The sequence below is a fragment of the Anabas testudineus genome, chromosome 21 (assembly GCF_900324465.2).
Source record: "Anabas testudineus chromosome 21, fAnaTes1.2, whole genome shotgun sequence".
Lineage (NCBI taxonomy): Eukaryota > Metazoa > Chordata > Actinopteri > Anabantiformes > Anabantidae > Anabas > Anabas testudineus.
The window spans coordinates 23,901,337-23,911,330 of NC_046629.1; the positions used below are offsets into that span (position 1 = coordinate 23,901,337).

General features: G+C 41.0%; 2 protein-coding genes across 3 annotated transcripts; both read left to right on the top strand.

The window, feature by feature from the left end:
- Nucleotides 1-3,313: 3,313 nt before the first annotated feature.
- LOC113172732 (nuclear factor 7, ovary-like) lies at nucleotides 3,314-5,580 on the top strand. The gene is made up of 2 exons (XM_026375744.2): nucleotides 3,314-3,412; nucleotides 4,108-5,580. Exons 1-2 carry the CDS (start codon nucleotides 3,314-3,316, stop codon nucleotides 5,578-5,580), a joined length of 1,572 nt encoding a protein of 523 aa, XP_026231529.2.
- A 770-nt stretch (nucleotides 5,581-6,350) lies between these two features.
- tmem177 (transmembrane protein 177) lies at nucleotides 6,351-8,825 on the top strand. Of its 2 annotated transcripts, none has more exons than XM_026375592.1 (3): nucleotides 6,351-6,413; nucleotides 7,104-7,347; nucleotides 7,544-8,825. In XM_026375592.1, the coding sequence occupies exons 2-3, from the start codon at nucleotides 7,147-7,149 to the stop codon at nucleotides 8,273-8,275; spliced, it is 933 nt and encodes a 310-aa protein (XP_026231377.1). In that variant the 5' UTR covers nucleotides 6,351-6,413; nucleotides 7,104-7,146; the 3' UTR covers nucleotides 8,276-8,825. The 2 variants fall into 2 exon arrangements, with proteins under 2 accessions (XP_026231377.1, XP_026231378.1); XM_026375593.1 differs by having other exon boundaries at nucleotides 6,353-6,380.
- The last annotated feature ends 1,169 nt before the right edge of the window (nucleotides 8,826-9,994 follow it).

Genomic DNA, 9,994 nt, shown 5'->3' on the forward strand with positions numbered 1-9,994 from the left:
TGAAGAACTGTGTGATCCTCACAGACGAGGTCTGCAGGTATCTCATTCAGGTGGCTACCTTCTGATTGGCTTATAAATTAGTCACACTAATTAGTGATGATGAAAAGAAACGCTTTCCAGAAACCTAATAATTATAAGTTTGAAGAAGTGAAACTGAAATTCAACAGCAAGCAAGGTGCAAGTGGTACATTATTTAAAGACAGATATATAAAGTAGTTAATACAACACACATATATTGACAAATGCAATGCTCACAACAACAAACACACTCCCTCCCGTTCACACACACGCACACAGCCGTGCACACACAGACATTTTCCACATTACTGGCACAACAGTTTATGATGTAGTCCATTACCAGAAAGTGTCAGAGATATGTGTGAGAGAGGGAGAGAAAGATGTAAATAATTCAATTGACATGAGGAAGAGGAAGTCTGATATGAGCTTTACCTCTGTAAGTAATCAAAGCACTACATGTTTTGTAACTCACATTACAGTGACTAAGTGATGGGAAATGAAGTGCTCTCTCTCTCTCAGTATGTTTGCCCAGTATTTCCTGGAAAACCTGGCTGCATTTAAAAGAGTGTTTGCACTGTACGTATAGCACACATACACACAGTGTTCTTATACATACATTTTATTATTATTTCAAATTAAGAAATAAAGATCTACACATTAAGTACAGTAGCTTTCTTTCATCACACATGGAAAAGTGTCACTATCCTCGCTACTTAGCACTGTATGTTGAAATATCCTTTGCCTAGTTCAAAGAATTGCTTGTGACGAGAATAGGAGGGGTCATGTTCCTGTTATTACTGGCTGGTCAGGGTGCCGACTATTAAAGAAGATAATGAGTGTATACAAGGAAGGGGAGTGACAGGTATAACGAAAAGAATAATGGCCCACTGACGTTATGACATAATTACATGACATGTGAAGACATAATTAGGGATGTTATAGAAAGATATTCTTATATGTGTCTCAAACATCACACAGCTCTAGGATATTTACAGATCTATTTAAACAAAAGCCCTTACAGTAAATCAGGTAGTCAGGTCAACACCTACAAAAGAGTTCCTCGTATGTTCATCGAGGAGCGAGATGCTTGATGTAAGGATCTACATCGATCTGTTTCGGTTATGGAGGACCTGTAGGAAGCAATCAAGAGGTGGTGAATTGAACTGCGGTTACTGATTTATTCATGCATCGAGAGGCCACTCCAGTCAATATGATGGCAAGTGGATGGGATCTTAATTAGAGAATTTGCCTGCATGCTCCCCAGTGCTGCTGAGATGCTGCCTGTGTTTGTACAGGAGGGTCAGACAGAGTGCAGGTTGAGTCTTTCTGATGGCCCCACACCTGCAGTCATCCTTGTATTCTTACAAGGATAATTGAAACTGCTTTTTGTACATCGAAAGGTCACTGTGTTCATCATGGCCACCTTGAAGAGCGTAATTGACTTTCTGCATCATGGCTAATTAAGCACCAATGACGTCCGTGTGCGTGTCAGTATTGATGCATTGTCACATGGATGGCATACAGAGTGCAGGGTGTTTGAATTTAGTTTTGGTTTATTATATAAAGTGAAAAGTACTGGTCTCACTGGTGTCATCAACTTCAATTTAATTCAGTCCTTTCAGATTGACCTAAAATGCCAAGAACCAAAGAGGCCGGTCAGGTGCTTTTCTGTGAGAACCCCCCTTCCAGAGACATGCGTGTCAGGTTAATCAGTGACCCTAAACTGCACATAGGTGTAAATGTGAGTGTGAATGGTTGCCTCTCGCCTAATGACAATGAATGTTATAAGCTCCAACACTCCAGAGACCCTCAAGAGGACAAGCAGTTAGGATGATGGACGGATGAATACAATAGGGCAGAATCAGGGATTCTCTCTGTCTCCTTCCCTTCAGACACACATATTACATACTTCACACAAGCACATAAACACACCTCCATTGCCTCTTGCTTGTTTCCATGGAGACAGTAGTGAGCTGCTTCTTTGCACTGGGATCATGTCATCTCACTTGATCACAGTACACATATGCACACACTTTTTCTTTATAACTGTACTGGTCTGTCTTACAGTGACTCTGTTGTGTTACTGTGCTACTACGCCCCTACATGTCCAAGGTTATATTAGTGGCGTAGAAATCCGCTCCTGTGCTCCCATCTTAGAGCTCCTCACACACATCATAAGAACACACACCATTACAGATCACTATGTAACCACAAGTGTGTTCACTCCCCCCCTTTTCTAATCACTGATATGCTCTCTGACTCTGTCTGTGCCAGTAATGTGGGTTCTACATTATACATAGTACATGTGCAACAACACATGGCAATTGCAGTGGTTCTCCTGATGGAATGGAAAACACATACTAATAGGGCTGTAATAAGTGGTTCCCATCCATCACACCCACAGATGACAACAGTAGTTTGGAAAACATGTGGGGGAGATGGGCTTTTTGTTATTCTGCTCTCTTTGTGATGCATCTATCTCTTCTAGTCATTCTGATTTTTCTTATTTATTGACTGAGTGTGTAATGTGTAAAACTACAATCTGCAATATAGACAGAGCTTAAGAATGACAAAATAAAGAGATATAATGACTAGAAAATATCCATAAAACAACTAGAAAAAAGGTTCAAAATGACCACAGACAAATAAAATCACAATAAAAAGGACACACAACCACACAGTATCACTTCAAAGAGGTACACATTTGCCAAAATGAGTGACATGATGACCACAATGATCCTAAATAGAGAAGAAATAAATTAAAATGACAGCAAACCATTGACAAATGACTAAAAATGAGACACAAAACATTTGCAAATGGGGCAACAGCCTGATTTTGTGTCTCTTTCAGTCTGGAATGAGAAATGTAATGTTAAAAATATACAATACATAAAAAATCATTTGCTCAAATTGACCTTTAGTCGCCTCTTCAGCAATTCTTATTTTAAAATGTGACTGTTACTTAGATTTTATGTCATTTGCCATTCCCCGTGTCTTGGTACCACCTGGTAAAATAACAAGTAGGTGCTGAGAGAACTGATGGAGTGTTCAACATGTCATCATGGAGAACCCAAATTAGTATCTGTCTGAAAACTGAGAAACCAAGTTCACACAACAGCAAAACTTAAAATAGCTGTAGTGAGCTCTTCTTCTGTTTTCCTTAAATAATGCTTATTTGAAATAGTTTCTTCAGAACACATTTGGGCGTCAGCACTTCAGAGGGTGTTGGTTATGGTGGCAAAACCGTGCTCTGGTGCTGCATGTGTTAAAGTGCAGACTCTAGGAAGTAGTAATCATGCATAGTGCTGCTTACTGCAGCTACACAGAAAAAGAAGAGCATGCTCAGACCGATGCTCAGCAATCAGCTGCCTCAAATGGTAACGCCTTCCTAGATGTAGAGATGATACGGTATGAAAGAGAGTCGGAGCGTTCTGTGTTTTGTCTCAATAAGTAGAAACACTGAATGTTTGAAAATACATGTTGAAAGGGGGGAAATATGGTTTTAAACCTGAAAGATGTGATTTCAACTTTTGAAAATAATCTTTAAATATCTGAATTCTTTTTATAAATCTGTCTCTTTAATAGTTCATTCACAATACATTGGGATCTGTCCTTTCAGAGATTCAGATCACGTTTTTCAGAAATAGACATTATGTGAAACAAACAAACAAACAAAAAAAATACAATGCAATTTAAAAGTGTGAAAAATGTCCTGCCAGTTACAATACATGACATTATCACAGGGGGACAGTGCCTAGATTTAAATCTCATAAACACAATCTTCAACAAACAATCTAATGATCTACAAAGCATTGCTGTTTTCTTCTGGATGAAGCAGCTGTCAGTGCATGAACGTTTTTCCATCAGTGGATTGTTTTTCTTCCCTAAAGGCACGTGCATATTCCAAGTGTGTGTGGATTGTTCAGTTAAAAAACATATTTTCCCCCTTTCGACGTGCATTCTCAAACATTCAGCTCCTAGTTTCAGTGTTTCTATTCTATTTCTATGATACTGTTTTCATCTCACAGTGATAAAGAGAGCTGAGTTCAATGTGTGATTTGTTTCACATGGTGCTGTTACATCGCTCAGCCACCAGGGGGCGCCTGTTCCTCTGGTCATCCAGAGTGTGAAGTTCAGAAGAAGAAGAAGAAGAAGAAGAAGAAGCGGGGCAACATGGCTGTCAGCTGGTCGGCTTTACGTCAAGAGCTCTCCTGTCCCGTGTGTCGAGACATTTTCACAGACCCCGTCCTGCTTCCTTGTAGCCACAGCCTGTGTAATGTCTGTATCGTGGAGTGGTGGAGAACGAAAGGAGTGCGTCAGTGTCCCGTGTGTAAGACGGTGTCCTCCTCCAGACCGCCGCCGCGCAATCTCGTGCTGAAGAACCTGTGCGAAGCTTTCCAGCTGGAGGTGGATTCCGGACTGATGTGCAGTCTGCACACCGAGAAATTCAAGCTGTACTGCGAGGACCACCGGCTCCCTGTGTGTGTGGTGTGTAGATACTCCAGAGAGCACGCAGGCCACAGACTGACACCTGTAGACGAAGCAGCACAGGTTCACAGAAACGCTTTCCTGGCGTCGCTGGCTCCTTTACGAGAGAAAGCGAAACTGTTCCGTGACATGAAAGTTAACTGTGAGCAGCTGCATAAAGTTATTAGGAGCCAAACTCAGGAGACAGAGAGGACGATACGAGAGGAGTTTCAGGTTCTGCGGGAGTTCCTGCAGACTGAGGAGGAGGTCAGGGTTGCAGCCCTGAAGGAAGAAGGGGGGCGTAAAAGAAACATGATGAAAGGCAAGATTGCAGGTTTGACTAGAGAGATAAACGCCCTGGAAAGTACCATCAAGGACTTAGAAGGAGGACTGGCAGATGATGATCTGTGTTTCCTAAAAAAGGTCAGCACTTTGGCCACAGAAGCCCAGCGACCTCTGCCTGATGACCCTCAGCAGGTCACAGGAGCCCTGATCGATGTTGCCAAGTACCTGGGAAATATGAGGTGGAATGTCTGGTGCAAAATGAAGGAGATTGTGTCGTACACACCTGTAATCCTGAATCCCAATACTGCCCATCAAGATCTCCACATAGATCAATGCTTGACCAATGTGAGATCGGGATCGACCCAGACTCTTCCTTCAATCCCAGAGAGAATAGAGCAGCACCGCTGTGTCCTCGGCTTTGACGGCTACAGCTCAGGAAGCCACAGCTGGGATGTGGAAGTTGGAGACAATCACGTATGGGCGCTGGGAGTCGTAGCAACAGACGCCCAGAGGATGGGGGACATAGTGTCGGGATTATGGATGCTGAGGTTCTGTAATGGTAAATTCACAGCGTTTTCGCCTTCTCGCCCAGTCTCTGTCCTCCAACTGAAAGACCGGCCTCAGCGGATCCGAGTGCAGCTGGACTTGAACAGAGGAAAGCTGGTCTTCTCCAATCAAGACTGCGACACCGTCATACACACATTCACACACATCTTCACTGGCAGGCTGTTTCCATACTTCAACACCTGGAATAATGTCCCACTGAGGATTTTACCAAGGAAACTGTCTTTAATGGTGACACCGCTGTAAGACAATCACAACGATGAAAATGATTGTGTTGTACACATTTATTTTTTATCAAGAGATATTGTCTTCATCAGGGCAACAACAGTAACCAAAGACACTGTAAGGAGGTAATAATAATACAATGGAAATACTAATACCATAGAAAAGAAATTTGTAAGAATTTCCCACTGTTCAGGTCAATTTCATGTTGTCGACCTTGTTACTGTATTTATATATTGTAGTTTTGTTTATCTTGCCGTTTCTAGAGGCCACAAAGTATAGTGTTCATCAGTGGTGTACGCATAAAGCTCTGATTGATTTGTTGCAAAGTATTGTTTCATTAAGAATTCCTGGTTATGTGCAATTAACGCATTTTCAATCTTTGTACTCTGTTGAGCCATGGGTGCCTTTATTAAAACTACTTCACCTGAGTGTGCATCAGTTTCAATTGACAGATGACGCAGAAGACATTTAGGTAAACATAGGAGAAATATTATTTTAACTACAGTACGTCCCAGGTATATCACAATATATTAATTAGCACATTAGAAACAAGACTAAATATGTCAGAATCAATTCAAGATGAAGAAAATGAACGTTATGATTTTTTATAAGTAATTATTTGTAATATGGAGGAACGTAATTAAATAAATAATAATAAAAGTAACGCACAAATAATACAATATTTTATTTTAGCAGTCTGTGTTAAAGTTCGGCTGTGTGTTTGTCAAACCATACCGCTTCAACTGTCGTAAAATAGTCGTAAAACACTAATACGACAGCCAACCCGCTTTACGGCCAGGATTCCTGCTCTCATCTAAACGGTGCGTCTGTCCTTGTAAACATGTGGCGAACTTGTGAGTGTTATCTTATAAAATATTTGTTCATTAAGAAGGGATTAAGTGCCGTGCATTTTATTTCTCATTACTTTGTTCATTCAATAAGATAAAGCTATTTGTCATAGCTACTCGTAGTTTTAGGCTCTTAGCTAACTTAACTGTACCGTGTAACGTTAGCTAACTGTGTCGAGGTGTAGGTAGTAAGAACTGGAAAACCTGAATTAGACACAAAAAATAATGCAATGAACTGCAGCTTTTCAAACCATCATGTACCGTCATGCGTGAACCATTCTTTCTGCACGGCATTACAATACCTATGTATTTATTTAGACATTTCCGGGGTCACCTGAATATAATCCTCAGTAATTGCTCATTTATTTAAAGTATGACGATTTTGTATACAAGAGGTGCATCATGTGAAAGGGAACATAAAGTAACATAATGCATTAATGCACTTAATATCAGCTATAGTCCTGTGTCCTATTACTGTCTTTTATATTTTTGATAACCTTGAAATCATGATGCCCAGCCCAGGCACTGTCTTATCTACCTGAATGTAATCGAATATGGTTTGTGATGAAGGTAATGACAAATAATAACAAATAATAATAAAAGAATTTAGTTTTACTTCAACAATTCAAATCCATACCAAATGTCACAGAGGAAGGCAGTTAACTCATCAACATATTGTTTCCCTCTTTTACACAGATTCCAGCTACTGAAATCTGCAGCAGTACACAGAAAACATAACATGGCGTCTAGTTTCCTCAAGTACTCTGTGCTTCTTCAGAAGTACAGGACTCCGCTGCTCATCACGAGCTGTGGTGGGATCTTTGCAGCCAACATGTTCTACCACGTTTTCCCTGATATTTCCTATCGACGGCTCTATCAGGCCTGGCACAAAGGAGAGCCAGTCACGCTGTCTGAAAAGCTGCAGGGTGTTTTCCAACAGGTAATATAAAAGAATCTATGTACATTACATTAAGAAAGTCATTATAAAGCATTGTATTTGAGTAGTATATATAAAGTGATACAAACCTATAACAATGTCATAATTCATGGAGTAATTGCAGTAAAGTAGAGGATAACAATGTGCAATGAAAAAAAGTTGTATACCATCCACATTTAAAAGTTGTTATCGTTTGTAGGTGTTGAAGGACTATGGTATCAGCTCGCCCAAGAACCTTTCTGCTTTTGCCTCTTTTGGTTTCCATCCAGTTGGTGCTGGAGTTCCTTGGCTCCCTGCAGGTGCCCAGATCGGCATCCCAGCAAACTTCAACAGCACGGCTGATGATTCGAGTGGAATCACCAACCGCGCCGTATTCATAAACGGCAAAATGGTGGACTGGAACAGTGATGCAGGTTGTGCTCTGAAGGAGGCACTGGTGTTTTCGCCCGAGGCACAGAAGTTTGCCATAGCGCGGGAAGTGGCCCGCTTACAGTCTGGAGGGCCGGTCATGAGTGCTGTTGTTGCCCCATTCTGCCTGGGTGGGTTGTGGGTGTATAGCATCGTCCTAAAGCAGGTGTTTGGACTACATGCCGGGCCTCTGCTGCTTCGTGGAGCTGTGAATGCTGTGGCGCTGGGCCTCTGTGCCATATCCTACTTCCTCACCTCTGATGCTCTCAACCAATGGATTGACTATACCTCAGATCGACGTGCAGCTGGAGTTTCCCGTGATTATGCCAAAGGAGGGTTAGAATTTTATGATAAGATGCTGTCTAGAAACAGGACTCTGCGCTCCCTGATGGGCCAGAAAGGAGAGGAGATGTATGCTCCCAGTGGAAACTTGTTTCCCGCTCACCTTCTTCAGCTGAAACACGCACCGTACACTTCCAGGAGGGAAGGGATCCTGGCTCTGCTAAAAGAGGAGAAAGTTTAAAATGGCAGGAGACGAGCGCTGTTGTGAAATCAGTGAACTGAAATCAATGTGAACAGTTGTAATGACCTACTGTAAGTTGGGCTTATCTCAAAATACTGAACGCACACATCATTTGCATGACCCTAACTCATTTGTTCAGTGATAATAATCTCAATATGCAGCTTATTAGGCCATCTGTTTGCATATTAAAAGGGTGTTCTAAGTACATTTCCAATCTTGTACACTGTGGTCTGAACTAAATTTAAAAGTGTGTAATTAATAGCGTTGCACATAGACAGACAGTACATGGACATTCACACTATTTCTTTATCAGGATGAAAACCAGAAGGAACACGTTCTGATAAAACCTTTACATAATAGAACTGGTAGAGTTGTGGGGGCTATTTTCAACGTCTCAGTGTCCTTTCTACCTCTCTACACCATGTTTGTACAGGACATTGAGACTTTGCCACTTAGAATATCTCTATTTATTTGTATTATTTCAGAATAATGCTCTTATCATCAGAACATAATTTATTGAAAACACAGCTTGATAAAAGTTGGAAAGGAGCGACTCAATCAAAAAGAAGAGAAAAGGCCTTTGAATTTTTTGGTCAAGTCCATTGTTTCCCTGACTATAAAGTGGCATTTTAGATATGCAGATCAACAACACTGGGCTTATTGTGTTGCTCTCAGCACTCCGCTTCATCTGCTTACTTCATTGTATGCCCTACAGAGCTAACTGTACAATGGACCATTGTTTGGTTTGCTTCTTTGTAGGATATTTCATTTTGAGCCACTTGGGGTCAGTAAAGCCCACAGTGCTGCTCTCACAGATTTTTTTACAACCTTTTTCTTTGACAGTGTCTATGAATGACAGAGCTACAGATTCGTTTGTTCTGAATGGACAGGCTTTGTCTTCCAGTAAAAGAGAACTGCATCCATTTTTAAAGTCATATTGATTCTGAAATTCACACTCCTGTAGGGACAGAACTCTTTTTTATAATAAAATTCAAATTAAAAATACATTCCAGTAAAATAATGTGTGTCTGTGCAAATGGGTTGTGGTAAGTTACCAATAAGTAAGTAAGTAGTTTGTGGTATATCATTATATAGTTGGAAGCCAATAGAATGCATATGAAGGCACATCAGCCCAGAATTTTTGCAGGGATTGTACTTGCAGTGTTGGAGCTAGACATCAACACCGGGGTGACTAGGGTGAGGCCAGTATAATAAGTTTGTGTATGCTGAGCTAAAACTGTAAAAGTTACAGCTGGTACATTCTCTGCTCAATGGTGTTCTGTGATAGTGTTTATTTCATTTAAAATGCTGGAGCGCTACTGGCTTGCAATCTGATCCAGTCTAACATGGCACAGGTCACAGAGAAAAATTAGTGTGACTCAAAGCACAGAGAGCTAATCCAGATGTGACAATGGCAGCTCACTAGAGGGCACAAACATGCTGCTCTTTAGTTATAATAGCCTGTTTCTCAGCTCTCTGAATGGATCTTACTTATGTTATTCTTACTTATCTAGCTGCACTAGTCATACTAATAATTATAATTTACATCACAAAATGATGGTTCTCTGACACTGTGCGCTTTTAACACGTTCTTCAATCCTGTCCCCATTTAAGCAAACAGCAGATACTTGGTCGACCTGGCCGTACATCTACATTTGCTCTGGTTAAGCCACAGTGACTGATCCAACTGACTTCTCAACTTTATCAGACAGCCCGGCC

What these genes read in the sequence shown, in the direction of transcription:
- LOC113172732 (XM_026375744.2), top strand. Translation starts at nt 3,314, where the DNA reads ATGCATAGTGCTGCTTACTGCAGCTACACAGAAAAAGAAGAGCATGCT. An exon ending in ATGGTAACGCCTTCCTAGAT is followed by an intron (nt 3,413 to 4,107) that starts GTAGAGATGATA and finishes TACATCGCTCAG; the next exon opens with CCACCAGGGGGCGCCTGTTC.
- tmem177 (XM_026375592.1), top strand. Translation starts at nt 7,147, where the DNA reads ATGGCGTCTAGTTTCCTCAAGTACTCTGTGCTTCTTCAGAAGTACAGG. An exon ending in TGCAGGGTGTTTTCCAACAG is followed by an intron (nt 7,348 to 7,543) that starts GTAATATAAAAG and finishes TATCGTTTGTAG; the next exon opens with GTGTTGAAGGACTATGGTAT.